At 38.6% G+C, this 20,249-nt stretch overlaps 2 protein-coding genes across 7 annotated transcripts in view; one reads left to right on the top strand and one right to left on the bottom strand.

The window, feature by feature from the left end:
• The window catches only part of DBT (dihydrolipoamide branched chain transacylase E2), a 45,812-nt gene that overhangs the window by 8,051 nt on the left and 17,512 nt on the right, over nt 1-20,249 (bottom strand). For 3 of the 6 annotated variants that reach the window (XM_064370221.1, XM_064370222.1, XM_064370223.1), the window contains exons 4-8: nt 18,591-18,772; nt 11,630-11,751; nt 9,005-9,221; nt 8,044-8,210; nt 3,641-3,718 (exon numbers count right to left, since the gene is read on the bottom strand). In XM_064370221.1, coding sequence (XP_064226291.1) covers nt 3,641-3,718; nt 8,044-8,210; nt 9,005-9,221; nt 11,630-11,751; nt 18,591-18,772 — 766 coding nt within the window. Of the gene's footprint in view, nt 1-3,640; nt 3,719-8,043; nt 8,211-9,004; nt 9,222-11,629; nt 11,752-15,523; nt 15,613-18,590; nt 18,773-20,249 lie in introns of all 6 variants that reach the window. The other 3 variants (XM_064370224.1, XM_064370226.1, XM_064370225.1) reach the window with 2 other exon arrangements.
• LOC105721394 (barrier-to-autointegration factor-like) lies at nt 4,659-5,378 on the top strand. Its single transcript, XM_064370227.1, has one exon. The coding sequence runs from the start codon at nt 4,740-4,742 to the stop codon at nt 5,007-5,009; it is 270 nt and encodes an 89-aa protein (XP_064226297.1). The 5' UTR covers nt 4,659-4,739; the 3' UTR covers nt 5,010-5,378.

The following is a 20,249-nucleotide window of genomic DNA, read 5'->3' as shown; positions in this document are numbered from 1 at the left end:
ACATAGCCAATTCCCTTGAAAACCGATTTATCACCCAGAGTCAAGATTCATCTTCAGAATCCTGTATACTGACAAAAATATAGAAATGTAAAGTTTTTATTTTCAATTTATGGGATGGATTAAGCACCTCAGCATTCCTCATTATGTAATAAAATACATATATAATAAAAAATATATTCAGTATTTTATCCTTAAACATTATGCTGCATAGTTGTTGAAATAGTTCTCGTTTTAAAATATTTAACCATATCAGAGCCCATCAGTAACAAAAAAATGCAGCCAAAACTGATTCTAGCAGGACATAGTGGCTCATGCCCGCAATCCCAACATTTTGGGAGACTGACACAGTCGATTGCTTGAGGCCAGGAGTTTGAGAACAGCCTGGGCAACATAGCAAGACCCCATCTCTACAAAAAACATTTTTTTAATTAGCTGAGTATTATGGCACACACCTGCAGCCTCAGTCACTTGGGAGGCTGAGGTGGGCAGAACATTTGAGTCCAAGAGTTTTAGGTTACAATAAGCTATGATTACGCATGGTAACAGAGCAAAACCCTGTGTCAAAAAAAGAAGAAAACTCAACTTTGTTTCATGCACAAAAATGTTAAAAATATTGCATAAAGTTACCTTTGGGCTATATGTATGAGGGGTATATGAAACATAAGTGAATTTCATGTTTAGATTTGGATCCTATCCCCAAGAAGTCTCTTCTGTATGTGCAAATATGCCAAAATAAAAAAAAAATCTTAAATCCAAAACACTTCTGGTCCCAAGCATTTCGGATAAGGGAATATTCAACCTGTAAAGACTTTCTGAAGAACATATGACAATAGGTACCAACATTTATAAAAATTTGTGTTAAGGAACTAAATGCAGAAGTATGTAGGGATATACAAGGATGTTGAGTACACACTGTTTATAAGTTTGAGAAACTGCAAATAATCACAATGTTTATAAATAGGTCATTAGCTAGATAAATGATAACAAAGCTGTATTTGTTGTTACACAGTGATGTCTACAATATAGTAAATGAGAAAGAAAAGGCTGGGCATGGTGGCTCATGCCTGTAATACCAGCACTTTGGGAGGCTGAGGTGGATGGATCGCTTGAGCCCAGGAGTTAAGAGACCAGCTTGGGCAACGTGGCAAGACCCCATTTCTACAAAAAAAAAAAAAAAAAAAAAAAAATTACAAAAATTAGCTGGACATGGCGGGACATACCTGTAGTCCCAGCTACTCGGAAGGCTGAGGTGGGAGGTTGAGGCTGCAGTGAGGCCATGATTACACTACAGCATAGATATTCTCTATGGGAATACTTTAGATAGGCAACAGGGTGAGACCCTGCCTCAAAAAAGAAAAAAGAAAGTTAAAGAAAAATACAAGGCCTGGTGTGGGGGTTCGCACCTGTAATCCCAGCACTTTGGGAGGCCAAGGTGGGTGGATCATGAGGTCAGGAGTTCAAGACCAGTCTGGCCAAGATGGTGAAACCCTGTCTCTACCAAAAATACAAAAATTAGCTGGGTGTGATGGTGGGCGCCTGTTATCCCAGCTACTCAGGAGGCTGAGGCAGAGAACTGCTTGAACCCAGGAGGTGGAGGTTGCAGTGAGCTGAGATCGTGCCACTGCACTCCAGCCTGTGTGACAGAGCGAGACTCCATCTCAAAGAAAAAAAAAAGAAAAATATGAATAATTCTATATCTTTTAAAAAGTATGTAAAAATGAAATCCTGGAAAGATGTATATCTCAACATAAATAGTGAGCTCTCTTAGGGTCATGGAATTGAGGGTAAACATCTTTTTTTTTTTGAGACACAGTTTCACTCTGTCACCTAGGCTGGAGTGCAGGTATCATATAATTCTCCTGCCTCCCTCCCAAGTAGCTAAAACTACAGGCACGCACCACCATGCCCCGCTAATAATTTTATTTTCTGTGGAGATGGGCGTGTCCTCACTTTGTTGCACATGCTGGTCTCGAATTCCTGGGCTCAAGCCATCCTCCCACCTCTGTCCCCCAGAGTACTGGGATTATAGGCAGGAGCCACCACACCTGGCCAACATCATTACTTTCTTGCCCGAAATTTTTGTGACAAGTATATACTCAATCAGGAGATATTAAAATAAAAATAAAAATTAATACAGCTGACTCTATTAACCATATAGGATCTGACCTCCCAGAATATCTAAGCTCACTTTCTGGTTGTACATTTCTTTTCCTTTAATTCTCTTTTTGAGACGGAGTTTTGCTCTCGTTGTCCACGCTGGAGTGCAGTAGCGCAATCTCGGCTCAATGCAACCTCCGTCTCCTGGGTTCAAGCGATTCTCCCGCCTCAGCCTCCTGAGTAGTTGGGACTATAGGTGCGGGCCACCATGCCTGGCTAATTTTTGTATTTTTAGTAGAGACGGGGTTTCACCATGTTGGCCAGGCTAGTCTCCATCTCCTGACCTCGGGTGATCGACCCTCCTCAGCTTGCTGGGATTATAAACTCGAGTCACTGTGCCCAGCCTCTGGTTGTACATTTCTAATGAAAAGTAAATATAAGGAATGGTATCTCAAAAAGAGTTCTCAATCTTAAGAAACTTTCACTCCACATAGAAGATATGCGATAAAATACATATATATTGAATTCAAACTTTTACTTTTCTCACTGAAATTATTCCTTTTTTTTTTTTTTTTTGAGACGGAGTTTCACTCGTTACCCAGGCTGGAGTGCAATGGCGTGATCTCGGCTCACCGCAACCTCCGCCTCCTGGGTTCAGGCAATTCTCCTGCCTCAGCCTCCTGAGTAGCTGAGATTACAGGCACGCGCCACCATGCCCAGCTAATTTTTTGTATTAGTAGAGACGGGGTTTCACCATGTTGACCAGGATGGTCTCGATCTCTTGACCTCGTGATCCACCCGCCTCGGCCTCCCAAAGTGCTGGGATTACAGGCTTGAGCCACCGCGCCCGGCCTGAAATTATTATTAATCTTAAAATTTCAGGACTTTGCCAGGCACAGTGGGATTACACCTGTCATCCCAGCACTTTAGAGGCTAAGGCAGGAGGATTGCTTGAGCCCAGAAGTTAAAGAACAGCCTGGGCAACATAATGAGACCCGTCTCTACAAAAAATTTAAAAGTTAGTTGGACATAGTGGTGCATGCCTGTGGTCCCAGCTACACAGGAGGCTGAGGCAAGAGGATTGCTTGAGCCTGAGAGGTCAAAGTTGCAGTAAGCCACGATTACAACACTGCACTCCAAACTGGTGACAGAGTAAGACTCTACCAATAATAATAATAATAATAATAATAATAGTATTCCAGGAATTCAATTGTGAAAGAGCTGGTTCTTTTTGAGAGGGCAAGTAGAGTAGGTAACATAATCTACTGCCATACAGCTATATATTTCCATTATTTTCAGCAGAAAACAAACAAAAAAAGAGCTTAAAAATGATTTTAAGAATCTTCTTATCTAAACAGTATCATTGACCACAAAAACAACAGTAACAATAAATTATACGTAAGTTTAATGTTTTACCCTATACCTTTAATTCTAGTCTAAAAAAGATCACTATTTGAGGTACAATGGAAGTCTTTCTAATCTACAAGCACATTTGCCCCATCTTCTATTAATAATAAGAACATTTTCACTCTGTATAGCCAACCTTATATGTTATATTCTGGCAGTTTTCATCCACAGAAGCATTAAGAATAGGAAACTGTAGTAGTCCCAAGGAAGCAGCCTGTTTAAAAGAAAAAGAATGCAATTTTAGCACTTTTAACTCACAAGGGATAGGGAATTTGAAACAGTAAGAGGTAGAAAAGGAGGGAGAGAGAGAACTCTTATTTATGGTAAGTTTAATTTCAAGTCTACATATACCTAGTCACATTACTGCCAATGTTACCTTCAAGCAATGCAGAACTAGGTCACCCTAATCATTAAAGAATAAAAGATGAAGTAGTCAGGTAGCTTGTAAACATCAAGGAGATTTTTAAAATAATGATACAGACCAGCCAGAGTTCCAAAGAAAATGTCTAATTTCTAGGTCATTTTCTCACTGACATGTAGAATCTTAAGATTTCCATGAGAAGTAAGCCTGTAGTTCAAATATACACTAGGAATCAAAACACAAAAAAGCAGGTAAGCTATTTCCTCGTGTAGAAAGAACATGTAACGAGGATTTCAAAGTGCACTGACTATTAAATGCCAGTTTGCTACCTGGTGTCCTTGGCCAAGTGAAGGGCAGCAATGGCCTGAACATTTACTTTAGAGCCCAAGTCTCACTGAATAGCATTTATAGTTTCCCTCTCTGCTGCCTTCTCCCTTTCTTTTCTTCCCTTAGTCTCTTAATATCATTTCTCTCCTGTCCATATTCAGATTTCCCTAAGTGTATCTAAAATGTTCTCGATACCTGTTTCCCTGCCAATTCAGGACCTAATAATCAAAGTTCACACCTTACATGTGGTGGTCACGCGTTGTATTAAATTTAAAAGATAGCAAAGAAAAAATGCTTAAGATCATTCTTAAAAAGAATTCCCTCCCCCACTGCCCTTGGCTGGTCCCTGTTAAAGTTCTTTACATGCATTGTGTTATTTTTCTCTGTTCATCGGAGGTCTTGATGGAAAAAAAAATCAAATTATTGAACTAGAGAGTTAATAAAATAATTTAAATATATAGAGACGGGCTTGAGGTATCGGCGGGAGCGGCCGGGTGGCGGGAGGAACCGTTACGGGAACTGAAGCTGCCGATTAAGGCTGATCAAGATGACAACCTCCCAAAAGCACCGAGACTTCGTGGCAGAGCCCATGGGCGAAAAGCCAGTGGGGAGCCTGGCAGGGATTGGTGAAGTCCTGGGCAAGAAGCTGGAGGAAAGGGGCTTTGACAAGGCCTGTGTTGTCCTTGGCCAGTTTTTGGTGCTAAAGAAAGATGAAGACCTCTTCCGGAAATGGCTGAAGGACACTTGTGGCGCCAGCGCCAAGCAGTCCCGGGACTGCTTTGGATGCCTTCGAGAGTGGTGTGACGCCTTCTTGTGATGCTCTCTGGGAAGCTCTCAATCCCCAGCCCTCATCCAGAGTTTGAAGCCGAGCAGGACTCCTCCCCTGTCCGCTACAAAGGAAAAGATTGCTATTGTCTACCCACCTCCGACGTACTCCAGGGTCTTTGGGAGTTTCCTCCCCTAACCATTTCAACTTTTTTGGATTCTCGCTCTTGCATGCCTCCCTCTTCCTTTTTCCCTTGCCAGTTCCCTGGTGACAGTTACTGGCTTTTCTGAATGGATTCCTGGCCCTATCCCTCACCCCCACCCTCACTTTCAGTCCGTTTGATACCATTTGGCTCCTTTTTTGGCAGAACAGTCACTGTCGTTGTAAAGTTTTTTAGATCAATAAAGTCAGTGGCTTTCATGAAAAAGAAAATATATGTAGAGAGAGAGAGAGAGAGAGAGAGACATTTTGCAGTCATTAGGACAGATTAAGAGAGATCAATTGAAGAAAAATATAATGAAAAGAACTGCTACAAATTCCTTAATTTTTATGACTTGTAAGTTTTTTCTTGTTTGTTTTTGAGACAGGGTCTTGCTTTGTCACCCAGGCTGGAGTGCAGTGGCATGATCTCAGCTCACTGTAGCCTCAACCTCCTTGGCTTAAGTGATCCTCCCACCTCAGCCTCCTGAGTAGCTGGAACTACAGGTGCATGCCCCCATGCCCAGGTTATTTGTGCATTTTTTGTAGAGATGGGGTTTCACTATGTTGCCCAGGCTGGTCTTGAACTCCTGAGCTCAAATAATCTGCCTGCCTTGGCCTCCTAAAGTGTTGGGATTATAGTCCTGAGCTACTATGCCCAGCCAAGTTGAAAGTTTTAGTAAGCATTTGATTCAGTAACTGTAATTTTAGTAGTCTTTATCTAAAAATCCCTAACTAAAATTAGTCTAAACTGTTACACATAAAAAGTGTTTTGAATATAATCCAAATTTTGTCCAAGAAAAATACAAGATATGTGTCAATGGATTAGGTCATTTTTCCCCCTCTATAATACTGTGTAGTATTTTTTTTTTGAATGTTCTGAAACTTACAATTTATTTTAAAACAAAATAGCCAGGACTGGTGGCTCATCCCTATAAGACCAGCCTGGGTAACACTGCAAGATACATCTCTACTAAAAATAAAAAAAATTAGCCAGGTGTGGTGGTGCACACCTGTGGTCCCAGCTTCTTGGGAAGCTGAGGTAGAAGATCACTTGAGCCCAGGAGTTCAAGGTTGCAGTGAGCTATGATTGAGCCACTGCACTCCAGCCTGAGCAACAGAGCAGACTCTTTCTAAAAAAAAAAAAAAAATGAGGCGGACAGATTACCTGAGGTTGGGAGTTGAAGACCAGCCTGACCAACATAGAGAAAACCTGTCTTTACTAAAAATTATAAAAATTAGTTGGGCGTGGTTGCACATGCCTGTAATCCCAGCTACTCGGGAGGCTGAGGCAGAAGAATCGCTTGAACCTGGGAGGCAGTGGTTTCAGTGAGCCAAGATCATGCCATTGCACTCCAGCCTGGGCAACAAGAACAAAACTCCTCAAAAAAAAAAAGCGGGGGGTGGGTAGATAAAGGAGAACAGTTTCTGCCTCATGAGGCTCAGCGCTCGGTAAGTAAAGAGAAAACTGAGTAAGCACTCACAAGGCACTGAGGTAAGTAACAGTGGGAAACAAGAGTATTTAATTCAAATAGTGACAGCCACAGAAGGAGTCTGTACCTGACCACAATTTGGGATTTGCTGGTGTTTGACCAAGAAGGAACACTTCAGGTGGAATTGTGTATTCCGGCAATTATGGGTAGCTTAATATGAGGGAGTGAGATAAGAACGGAGAGGCAGGCAGCAGAGACTTATAATGCATTTGTATGCCACACTAAGGAGTATGGAAATTATTCTAAAGGTAATGAAAAGGTAACCACTGAAAAGAATCAGAGAATATTACAATAATTTGATTTATGGAAGACCAGTCTTGGTGCAGTGTAGAGAAAGGGCTGAACGTGCTGTCATTAGAGACATCTGTATGTCCCTCCAAGTGAAACAGACCAGAACCTGAAAAAGCTTCTCCACTTGTTAGCTGTAAGTCCTTGATGAGTTTCTTAACCTCTCTGAGCTCCAATTTTCTTAAATGGAAAGTGAGGACAGTAATATTTACACGTCAGAGTTACTCTGAGAATTAAGAGATAATGTATACAGCATGCTTAGTACGGAGCCTGGCACATGGTAGCTGCTGCACAGTCACTAATGTGAGCTAGACTGTAAGCTGCTCAAGGTCAGCTGATGGTCTTACTCCAGTTTATAAAGGTCCCAAGGCTTAGCACTAGAAATGATTCCCAGGAGCCTCAATATAAGTTTGTTGAGTAAACAAAAATAAATATTAATATGTCAGTGATATTGCAAAATCAATATCAAGTCTCATTTTAGTTCAAACCAGGACTTGGCTGGAGTGATCCTTTTAAGATTAAAGGCTTTACTTCACTGGCAGAATTGTCTCTAGCTAAGTGGCTAAAAATACGATAGAGAAATTTCAATTTCATGATTTCCTACGAAACAAAGAAATGGCACGTTTTCTAACTATATGATGTTGTGAGAAGTAATATTTTTATTCAAGCCTATAGTCAACACATTGCATGTTGGCAAAGCCAAATTTAAATGTCCTACTTGGGGGCCAGGTGCAGTGGCTCATGCCTGTAATCCCAGCACTTTGGGAAGCTGAAGGGGGTGGATCACCTGAGGTCAGTAGTTTGAGACCAGTATGGCCAACATGGTGAAACCCTGTCTTTACTGAAAACACAAAATGAGCTGGGTGTGGTGGCAGGTGCCTGTAATCCCAGCTACTCCGGAGGCTGAGGCAACAGAATTGTTTGAACCCAGGAGGCAGAGGTTGCGGTGAGCTGAGACTGCACCATTGCACTCCAGCGTTGGACTCCACCATTGCACTCATTTCACTCTGGGTGAAAAGAGCAAAACTCCCATCTCAAAAAACAAGCAAGCAAACAAACAAATAAATGTCCTACTCAAGCCTTGCTTGCATTGAATGAAATCTCACCTTTAAGAAGAAAGGCATAAAGGAGAGTTTAATTCCACGAGCAAAAGCAATGGGTTTTAATTCTTCTCGGAGCTTAACCAGTTCAGTAAGGTCAACCTCATCACAATAACCAAAATGAGGTATCTTCAGGGCTGCAGACATAGTCTTGACCATTGCTTTCTGAAAACCTGAAAGCATTCAATTGTTAGTCATTTATGTAAATTCTTAAATCCCGTCATTCTTTTGTTTTGCTTTTTTTAAGAAACTAAAGTCGTTGAACCCGGGAGGCAGAGATTGCAGTGAGCAGAGGTCACGCCACTGCACTCCAGCCTGGGTGACAAAGCGAGATTCAATCTCAAAAAAAAAAAAAAAAGAAAAGAAAAACTAAAATGGAAGGTTCTCTAATGTTCTTTCCTTTCTCAGTTAAACCTTTCCTCACACTACTCTCTTCATTACATTACATTACATTGGAAGTCACTAATTTCAAAGCTGGAACATTGACTGCATCATGACACTCAGTCGCAAATGCAATAACGTAGCAGGTAACTGCTTTAAATGCTGTGTTATATAAAAAATTCAAAAGAATGCAAGCCATGTATTTCCCTAACAGCTTTCCTGCAAAGCCACTCTTCTGGAAGTTAATCATTCCAAGAGTTTATAAATAACAAATTAAAACTAGTTGTTTTGAAAGCTAACTACAAATAATGAATGTTTAAAATACCCTGCATGTGTCTTCAAACAGCAACTGTCAGTATACGAAGAAGCCTGCTAATGTATTACCTTCAGAAAAATAGTATATATAAATTGGGAGTGTTTCCTGGAAAAGCTATGTTATTTTACCATTAAAAAATTATATACTGACTGAAGTTGAACTTTCCCTTAAGTAAGACTTCAAAACACCATATTACATACATTTATTTACTGAGATAGCTTCCCCCAAAATAAAATAACTATTGCCTTGTATTATTATTATTATCATTACCTTTTATGGGTTCTGTTTTGTCTTTGCCTGTGAATACCGGAGGTTTTGATACAGGTATGGGAATAGTCATGTCTTTCGGCTTTGGTGGAGGTGGCATCATTTCAGCTTTGGGTGAAGGAGGTAATATAGCTCCTGTCTGCTTTTCCAAATAGTTGAGGATATCTTCTTTAAGTATTCTGCCATCTTTTCCTGAGCCAACAACTTCACTCAGCTTAATCTAAAAAATGATATATTTTAATGCCAAAAATACAACTACTTAAAAACATTATTAAAGTCTCAAAATGGAATTTGATCAATTGAAAATAATATGCATATATATGTCTAACAAATTAGTAAAAGGAAATAACCTTTTCATTTTCTACTTAAGTAATCATTTTACTTTTGTATACACTGTTCATATGTGCATGTGGTAACCATCAGGTATCTATATTATATATAATCTAGAGCTATTTATGAAAACTTACTTTAAAAAAATTATTTTTGTAGAGACAGAGTCTCACTCTGTTGCCCTGGCTGGTCTTGAACAACAAGCTTCAAGCCATTCTCCCACCTCAGCCTCCAAAAAGTGCTGGGATTACAGGCGTGAGCCACTATGCCCAGCTGAAAACTTACATTTTTATACTCAAGTATTTTAAAATCTCTTGCATAATTCTTACTCAAACCTTTCTATTCTTAGGGACTACATAAGAAGAGAGAGAACTGAGAATTTAAGGAGAAACTAAATGCTGTAACAATATTAGACCAATGTTTCTGATGTTGGCTACCAGTTAAAAATGTAACAGCTTAAATAATCATAATACAAAAGCTCTCTCAAATTAGTTATTTTTCTGGTAGTTGGTTTGGAAAGATCAGTACAAAACACAATTCTATTTAAATACAAATAAACATAAAAGCTTGGAATGATCTCCTCATACATAGCATGTATTAATTTCCTAGGGATCGGCTCCACTTCATTTGTATTAGTGCATCTCTAAGGATATCTAAAATAATAAAGGACTTCACTAAGGCAAATGCTAAGTTTCTAACAAATGGACTCTGAAAATTTAAGCAAATAATTTTTAGGCAGTTACAAACAACTGTAAATGCCACTGGCTCTTAATTTTAAACAAACTCAATTTATAAATATGCAAAATGAAAGAAAAAGGATGATTTCTGATAACTAAATCTTATATTTAATTTTTAGTGATCGTACAAGTACTCTACCCAAGTATTCTATACACAACTTTAGGGAGTGTTTTAGGAAAGCAAAATCACACATTTCTTCTATATATTTCTTTCTATATTATTAAGAAAAAAATATTTAAATGCTTTATAGAATTCAAAGCAATATGTTAAATCACTATTTCATCTGATGCCCTTAATAACATAGTGTTCCATGTTACTATATCTACTTCCTGTTACGCTAAATGGTCTTCATGCTTAAACACATTTAATGGCCACATAAAATTTCATCAAGCATACATAACATAATTTGACTTTGAACACGTATGCATCTTCTAATTTTTGGTTATATAAAATACAAGGAATGATGTAGTTTCCCAGTGGCAGGATAACTGGCTGAAAGGATTTGAACATTTTAATGACTCTATTACATATTTCACAAAATAAACTTCTATTTTTTCCCACAGCAACTTTACTTTTCTCAAAAAGAGACAAACGAAGAGTCTCATTCTGGGGCAGAGTGGAAAGTACCGAGGCTTCAGAACCAGGCAGATTTGTGTTCAAATCCCTAGTTCAGCTTACTTGGTTTTAGATAAGTCAATCAACCTTCCTGCAGGGTCCTTGTGAGGATTACAGATAATGTGTCTATAGTGTATGACACATATGTGCTCAAATAATGGAGGCAATGATTGTTGAGGCCATATATAATGTCTAAGAGCACAGGATTTGGAGTAACATAGACTCACTTTTGCATTCTGGCTCTGCTGCTGTGTTAGTTGTATGACCTTGGACTAGTTACTTAAACCCTCCAAGTCTTAAAATAGCTCCTTATCTTACAGGGTTAAATGAGATAATATGTGAATACCTATCACAGTGCCAGGGAGCCACCTTGCCTGGCATTCCACCCTCCATTCAGTCAATGACTTCCAGAGGAAATACAAAAGGCCAGCCTCCTTGCCTCAAAGCAGTAATTCTGTGGTTCTCCCCTTTTCCCTCAAATCAGTCCTTTTTTGCCTTAGGACCATGGCAAGCTTTGGGACAGACCAGATGCTTGATACCATATCCATGTCTGGCCAATTTCCCTTCTCTTCCCTTTCTTATCCTGCTTCCTTCATTCCCTTGACAGGTTTTCCCGCCTTCAAATTCCTATCTCGTGCTGTGCCTCTAGAACACCTGACCTAAGACCTGGCATTTAAAAATGCTCAATAAATGGTAGCTCTTAATGTTATTAGGCTCCAAGAAAGAATAATAAAAACACACTGCTCAACTGATGGTAAGTAATAAGTTTACAACTTCTCGTTTCTCCTATGTACTTTTATGCAACTATCATTTTTCAGTAGCAAATATTTTCATGTTTCCTTAAATCATTGAGCCATTTCATCACAAGAGAGTTGGCTAAAATTTTTCAGAGATACAAATGTACACTTTCTATGCAATCTCAGGTTTAAAATTAAGAAAACTTACATTGTTTTCCATTGCCAGACGGCGAACTGCAGGAGTTGCCAGTGTTTTTCGGCCCTTTATTTCTTGGTGTGTATGTTCATCATGAGACACTGCAGGAGTTTCAACAACATCTTCTTCTGAATCTGGTAACAAGGTAAAATTTAACTTCAGTTGAAAATTAAAAAAAAAAAAATCTTAGTGGCCTATAATATGTAAATAAGTTAAAGTTTATAGTCTAAATGTATAATGGTTGAACTACTTCAGAATAGGAAAAGACAACTATCCTAATGGTATGTGTAGAGTTGGGGTATGTGTGTGCTGGTACCTGGTACTGTTTAATTATTAGTACCTGGTAGATATGTCACTCCTGTTGAAATAATATGCCAGCTACAAGTTAAAAAAAATGAGAGTTTTCCTCAAGAAATTATAAAACCTGTTGTGGCCGGGTGCAGTGGCTCATGCCTGTAATCCCAGCAATTTGGGAGGTCAAGGCAGGAGGATCACCTGAGCCCAGGCATTCAAGACTAGCTGTACATTCGAGACCCCATCTGTACAAAAAATTTACAAATTAGCTGAGCTTGGTGGCACACGCCTGTTGTTCCAGTTACTTGGGAAACGGAGGTGGGAAGATTGCTTGAGCCCAAGAGGTCGAGGCTGCAATGAGCTGTAATTGCATCGCTGCACTCTAACCTGGATGACACTGTTGTATTGTAAACATTTTTCTAATAAAATTCTAATTTACATTTATAAACAGCATGAAATAAGGATCAAATGTAAGATAGATTATATTAAAAACTTGGGCTGGGTGCAGTGGCTCACACCTGTAATCCCAACACTCTGGCAAGCCAAGGTGGGTGAATCACTTACTTGAGCCGAGGAGTTCAAGACCAGCCTGAGCAATAAAATGAGACTCCCTGTTGCTACAAGTGAATTTTAAAAATTAGCTGGGTATGATAGCACATGCCTGTGGTCCTAGCTACACAGGAAGATGGCGGGGGGAGAATCACTTAAGCCTAGGAAGTCAAGCCTGCAGTGAGACATGTTGGTGCCACTATACTCTAGGTTGGGTGAAAAAGTGAGACCCAGTCTCAAAAAAAACCCGCAAAAGAATCATATAAAAATATTTGACAATCTTAAACACTTTCCTGAGATGACACAGCATTTAAAATTTTGCTCTGCCTTGAATAGTTTCAGAAATGCTGTGGTGGCCGGGCATGGTTGCTCACACCTGTAATCCCAACACTCTGGGAGGTAAAGGCAGGAGAACTGCCTAAGGCCAGGAGTTTGAGATCAGCCTATGCAACATAGTGAGACTCTCTCTACAAAAAATTAAAAAATTAGCCAGGTGTGGTGGTGTGTGCCTGTGGTCCCAGCTACTCAGGAGGCTGAAGTGGGAGGACTGGTTGGGCCCAAGAGGTCAAGGCTGCAATGAGTCATGATTGCATGACTGCACTACAGGTTGGGTGACAGAGCAAGACTGTCTCAAAAAGAAAAAGAAAAAAGAAATGCTGTGGCTAATGCTAATTGTTTTATTCTCTAGCTCTGGATTCCTGTTATTAGAAAAACTATCTTAGGCTATTAGCATATATTTCTGCAAGCAAAAAAGAAATTTTTTTGAGAGCATTTAATTGTCAAATTCTGCTATTAGGAAATCAGTGATGTATATGTATAGCAGAAGCTGTCTGAATTGGTAAATTAAAGACTGACAGAGCTTCTGAAAATGAGCAGACAACTGAATTTGCTTTGACAAATCTGACATTCAATTCTGGGTAAATAAAAATCTTCTACTGCTACCACTGTGATAAGACAGTCTATTCATTCCTCTTACTAGTCTATGAATTGGCCCAGTGGAGCAACAAAAAAATTCTCCTAAAGGTGAGGAAGGGAACAGAAAAAAACCCAAAATTTGTATTGAGCATCTATTATGTGTCAAATACTGTGCTATATATTCAATGTCCTAATTTACTGTTTAAGATAGGTATTATTTTCATTTGAACTGTTTAAGATAGGTGTTATTATCCCTATTTTACAGACAGTTTAAAGAGTGAGGTTTGACAGATGAACGGATTGGCTCAAGGTCAGATTAATAAATCTAAGAGCTGAATTCAATCCTAGGGCTGACTCAGTCTATGCTGTTTCCATTAGTTAATGGCCCTAGTAAATTTTTTTCCTGGTCAAAGTAGCTAGAATACAATCCCTATAGTTCAAGGCATAATTTTGTTGAATTTTCAGAAACCCTGTATATTCTCTACATCTGTTAAAATCACTGGAGACATGAGTAAGAGAGATTAGCATGGGGAGCCAAGATCCAAAGGAAAATCAGCGGATTCAATGGTAGGAACCCAATATGGTAGGAACTCCCATGCTAACTTGGATAATGCATATTTGCTGAAGAGAATGTATAAATATCCAAACATATCATCCACAAAAATTATTACATATTTCCAAAAGACCAAGTAATTTATTGCTACTTACCTTTCTGGAAAACATTTTGTGATATATCACCTACATAGTACTATCCTTTTAGAGTAACTTGGGTGTAAATATGAGTGACAAACTTACTTGTGAGAAGTCACTCATATATTATTTGTAGTAGTCATGTAGCTGTTGGAAGAAAGCTATCTCTTAACCAAGTAATAAAATACCACCTTACTACATAGCACTTTAAATTATCTTCAAAGTGTTTGTTTTATTTATTTATTTTTTTAATGGAAACATAGTCTATGTTGCCCAGGCTGGTCTTGAACTCCTGGCTTCAAGTGATCCTCCTGCCTTGGCCTCCTTCAGTGTTTTTACACATTTTCTTCTCTGATGATTACAAAAATGTTACAAGTATGCAGGACAGATTTCTCAATGTTACCACTGTAGAAATGGACTCTAAGGGGGATAAAGTTGACCAAACTTAAATTTCACAAGTCTCCACAATTGATGTGACTTTAGTGTTTCTAGCATTACACTCTAATCTACAATAGGCTGTACAAAATGGACAGTTACAGCTACCAAGAGCACCTACTATGACTAGCATTGAACCATGCAATTTATGTTACTGAATGTAATTTAATTATATGATGCACTACATTCTTGGAATGGTTTTGCGTCAAAGAGCTTTTCTTTAAAACATTTCGTACTAATCCTGGTAAACATTTCAATATTATAAAATCCATATATTTACAAACTAAACTGTGTTGTTTTAGCAGAATTTTGTAAATATGCATATGTACAGTGTTATAAAAGTAAGTCCTGGCCAGGTACAGTGGCTCACGCCTGTAATCCTAGCACTTTGGGAGGCCGAGTTAGGCGGATCATGAGGTCAGGAGATCGAGACCAGCCTGGCCAACATGCTGAAACCCCGTACCTACTAAAAATACAAAAAAATTAGCTGACACGCTTGTAGTCCCAGCTACTCAGGAGGCTGAGGCAGAATTGCTTGAACTCAGGAGGCAGAGACTGCAGTGAGCTGAGATCGTGTCACTGCACTACAGCCTGGGCAACAGTGCGAGACTCTGTCTCAAAAAAAAAAAAAGAAAAGAAAGAAAGTCAGTCCCATTGCTCTAGATGCAGAATGAAGCTGGTATCCATCCTTTCTGAACTAAATTATCAATATAACAATATGGTTAGCACATGGGCTTTAGCATTAAACGGAGCTGGGGTGAAATCCTAGCTCCACCACTTACTAGCTATGTGATCACAGGCAGATTATTTAACCTCTCAGAGTCTCAATGGTCCATGTGTCAAATGCAGCTATTACATTTGTTAAATGAGATGTATACATAGCATTAGCACAGAGAAACCAATCAATAATAGAAGTTGATGTTAGGGGGAAATGCAATATAATGGCAGAATAATATTAGTTTTATAAAATATTCTGCTATAGCTCATGTCCCTCTTTCTCCTCCCTTCACTGCCCCATGGTACCTCTCAATTAGGTATAGTAATTCTCCACTTATCTGCAGGTCGAGCATCCTGGCAACTTCATATTAACATAGCTTCATGGCCCAGAGTACCTAAAATAGGTGCCACAGAGCCTCAGCATTAAAACCGTGCACTTGACCCAGAGGAAAGGTATTTAGACTCTCAATCAGCTCCTATTTACCATTGTTAGCAAATGCTTCTTAACAAACTTGGTTATTTGTCTTCTCAGAAAGTTAGGAAGGTGGGTGATGACCTGGCACAAGGACAATCTAAACAGACTGGAAAACTAAAAATCAAATGCAGAATTGTGCTGTTTATAGTACAACGGTGAATGTTCATAACATGTCTGCATAATCAAAAAAGCTCACTCAATAGCCTCACTTTAAAAAGTAACACATATGAAATTTTAAAACAAAATTAATGATTTATCTCAAAAACACAGTTTTTGAAAAGTTTTGGTACAAAGAGCTTTAGTTGTTTAAAAAAGTGAGTAATCATTTTACTGTATTAAATAAATAGAGGCTAGAGAAAGCATCTGTCACCACATCAACTGTAAAGAGAACTCGGTGTAACACAACTTAAACTGAGTTAATTTTAGTTTTGTTTTGGTTTTGAGGCAGGGTTTCCTCTGTGTGAGTAGTCAGGACTACAGGGGTGTACTACCTAATTTTTGTATTTTTAGTAGACATGGGGCTTCACCATGTTGGTGAGGCTGGTCTCAAATTCCTGACCTCAAGTGATTTACCCTGGCCTCCCAAAGTGCTGGGATTACAGATGTGAGCCACTGCGCCCAGCCTGAATTCAGCCTTTAAAACTTACTTCCAACTTATGGGAAATATAAAGACTAGAGGAACAAGTTAAATAACACCACAACGCAACAAGGCAAATCCAAAAAGTTTGACATTCTGCAAAACAAAGGCAGTCTCTTCAAATCAGTGTCATGAAACAAAAGTAGAGGAGGATGAGCTAGACTAAAAGAGACTTAAGGGATATAACAACTAGGTGCAACATAACCTATGGTCCTATATTGGACCCTGATTTAAAAAAAATCAATTGAAATAGCAATATCCCCCATATTTTGGGGATAATTCAGGAAATTAAAATATGGTCCGTGAATTATATAAAATGGAAATGGGCCAGGCGTGGTGGCTCATGCCTGTAATTCTAGCACTTTGGGAGGCTGAGGAGGGCAGATCACTTGAGGTCAGGAGTTCCAAGACCAGCCTGGCCAATATGGTAAAACCCCATCTCTACAAAAAAATACAAATATTAGCCAGGCACAGTGGCGCACACCTATAGTCCCAGCTACTCGGGAGGCTGAGATGGGAGAATCGCTTGAATCTGGGACGTAGAGGGTGCAGTAAGCTGAGATTGCACCACTGCACACCAGCCTGAGTGACAGAACGAGACTCCGTCTCAAACAAACAAACAACAAAATAAAATTGAAATGTACTGTCATGAAAACACAGATGAACAAAGCAAACAGATTAGACTATGGCATATGCAGTATATTATTTTAGTTAAAAAATTACCTACATGTACGTATACAACCTAGAAAAATGTCTGGAATGATATACGCTAATACATTGAGTGTGATTTGTGAATATTAGGATTTTTGTTGTTGTGTTGGTTTTCTATCTTTTAGAACTTTCTGCAATGCACACCTCCTGCTTTTACAATAATAAAAATTTAAGTAGTAGGAAGCCTTCAATAAATCATCTTCTAGCTTTCAGAGGCAACATATCATAGAAAATATTCTGGACAAGGACTCAGACATCTAAGTTCTAACTTTGGTCCTGTCACTGACTGGGTTTAGTTTCTTCATCTGCTAAAGGGGAATACTTCACAGAATAAGTGTAAAAAATTTTATAAATTATATGATGTGAATCTTAAAAAAAAAGATTATAATGAGTTATTGTTCTATAGACTCCAGTACTAAGTGTCAGCCAGGCACTGTAAATCAATTACTCCTTTTAGACTTCTGAATTACACTACTGAGATATCTTGATCTCAGCACTTTCAAGGTGGAATGCCGGCCTAGGAGTTCTGTCATAGAACCTACTGCTCTTGAAGTGCCTAGTATCAAAACTGTTTCCTAGATGACCTAACTTTGGTATACCACAACAGTGCTGCAAGGAACTTCTGAGTCAGCCAGCCAGCTGCCTGCACTGGAACTGCCAACTGTTTTAGCTTTCCTCTGTAATATTCTTATGATGAATTCCCTTTTGACAGGACGTCTACCACTTGTAAGTCCCATGGTTGCTGCTGCTTCTAAATGCTGGTATCTTAGCTTTCATTTTAATTTTCCTTCTTTTCTCTTCAACTTCTCTTGAAAAGGTTTATAACCATCCCCAACAAGAGTGCTTTTTGTTTTTGTATTAGTGGCAAACAGAGCAATCCATTACATTAGATTTATTCTTTAGATACTCCAATTTTTGTTCTTAGTGGCCAGTGTTTATAGCCTGAATCTTTAATTACTGAGAGAGCTTGTTGCCTCTTTGAACACTAAGGTATCCAGAAGGCAGGCCTTCAAGTAAATGAAGTGTTACGGTACACATTTTTAACATGGAAACTGGCCAAAAGAAAATGATGACTCACCGAGAACCTTTTCAATTTTCCTGATTTTGGCTTCTAAACCTCCAACTCAAAACCTGTAAGTTATTAAAAGTCCATCCCACCCTTTCTTACCCCTCCAAAAGGAATAACATCACTGACTTATGTGGAACAGTGCATAATGCCACCTGAATGTTTGAGTCATTCCCCAGAGGAGAAAGGATGGGACATCCTCCAGCTTTTTTGCAACATCTCATCTCTTCCTTTTGCTATTGCCTTTTCCCCGCACCTCTGGTTTTGTCTTATCTACACTTCAGATTTCCATTTTGTGTTGAAAGGATTGAAAAGATTACAATATACTGAAATATGTTGAAGAGATTACATTTTTCCAAGAGCCAAAAATAAATAGGAATTGGAAAAAAAAAAAAAAAAGGCAAAGATCACTTTTAATTGCGACCCAATGGCAAAAAGAGAGCAACAATTAATTCGGTAAAATAGATTAACAGACTTACAATACCTTTTAAAGCCTCCGTTTCTATGTCTACTAATGGCTTCCCCACATAGGCAATATCATCTAGATTATAATAGAGTTTTTTAATGACTCCATCATAACGACTAGTGATGGTAACAGAAGCTTTATCACTTTGAACTTCACAGATGCTATCAAACTGAGACACTGTATCTCCTTCTTTTACATACCTAAAAGAAAAAGAAATGAGACACTTTTACATAAACAATTATAAGTCATATTAAGGATGTAAATGCCATGCTGAATTATATCAGTATTCATCTATCCCAGCATTTACTTTCAGATGGTGTACTAAGAAATGTTTCAGAAAAGACTATCATGACTTCGAGTCTCTTCAATGTATCTGCAAGAAATACTCAAAAAAATTTTAAGCAATTCATAGTCTAGAATCCAAAAATTTAATTAAACTCTCAGGTTTTCTGTCTGACCCATTTATTAGAAAAACAAGTTTAAAAATATATTTTTAAAGTGGTACTTATGTTATTCTTTTCTAAACTTTAAGGGATGCCCAATACTTCCAGAAGTAAGTTTAAAAATTGATGTCCTCAATCCTTTGTAATTTCATGAATTTTAGAGGGAGTTCTCCCAGTCTTTCTTTCTAAAATTATTTTAGCCTGTTCTTATGTAAAGTCATTCTAACTCCTTAATCATTTTAGACATACTTTACAGGCTTTTCTAGATAGTCTTGGCAAACAAAATAGGAGGAATGGAACCAAACCTGAAATCATACATCTAATTTTGATTCTAATGGCATTCTTAATGTCTCTAGCACAATTCTGACTTATTGCCAGCAACACATAATTGTTGTCATTCTTGCTTCTTGTCTTCCTGCCTTGACCAGTCCTCAGCCTGTGATAAAACAGCACCCATGGCATAGAAACCAGGTTTAAAAGCACATGCTTTCACTTCCAGAATGGCGGGTTAAGATATCCAGAAATCTGATTTTCCATATAAGTAACAAGTACAGTGACAAAAGCTGTTAAAAATCCATTTTGTTAGAATTTTGGAAATCAAAAAAAAGGCTTGCAACAACTGAGAAGGATGTGTTCAGGAAAAATGGCTAAGTTTTGTAGTACTTTAACTTGCCCAATTTCCATCCTTTTCCTAGCACAGCAGGAGCCAAATCAGCAGCCTCGCAGCCACTGTAAGGGGAAACCTAGTTTTTGGATCACCACAAAAAGCAAAATCCCCAGAGAACTGTCACTACAGATGGCCTCTGACTTTTACAGTTTTTCAACTTTATGATGGTGTAAAAGCAATATGCATTCGGTAAGAAACAGTAGTTTGAGTGTCCATACAACCCTTCTGTTTTTCATTTTCAGTATTCAATAAACTGCTTAAGATGTTCAACAGTTCTTTATAAAGTAGACTGTGTATTAGATGACTTTGCCCAACTGTGGGTTAAGGAAAGTGTTCTGAGAATGTTTAAGGTAGGCTAGGCTAAACTATGATGTTTGATAGATTAGATATATTAAATGCATTTTCAACTTAAGACATTTTAGTTTTGATGGGTCTAGGACTTATCCCCATCATAAGTCAAGGAGCATCTCGGTTGTTGGTGGTGGTAGTGGTGGAGACAGGGTCTTGCTATGTTGCCCAGGCTGGTCTGGAACTCCTGGCCTCAATCAATTTTCCCACCTTGGCCTC

Source organism: Aotus nancymaae, unplaced genomic scaffold (assembly GCF_030222135.1).
Source record: "Aotus nancymaae isolate 86718 unplaced genomic scaffold, 86718_ANA_hifiasm-v0.15.2.pri h1tg000103l, whole genome shotgun sequence".
Taxonomy (NCBI): Eukaryota; Metazoa; Chordata; class Mammalia; order Primates; family Aotidae; genus Aotus; species Aotus nancymaae.
This window is presented reverse-complemented; position numbering and strand designations above follow the sequence as displayed.

Bases quoted from the DNA above. Each gene is read 5' to 3' on its own strand.
- LOC105721394 (XM_064370227.1), top strand. From the start codon at position 4,740: ATGACAACCTCCCAAAAGCACCGAGACTTCGTGGCAGAGCCCATGGGC.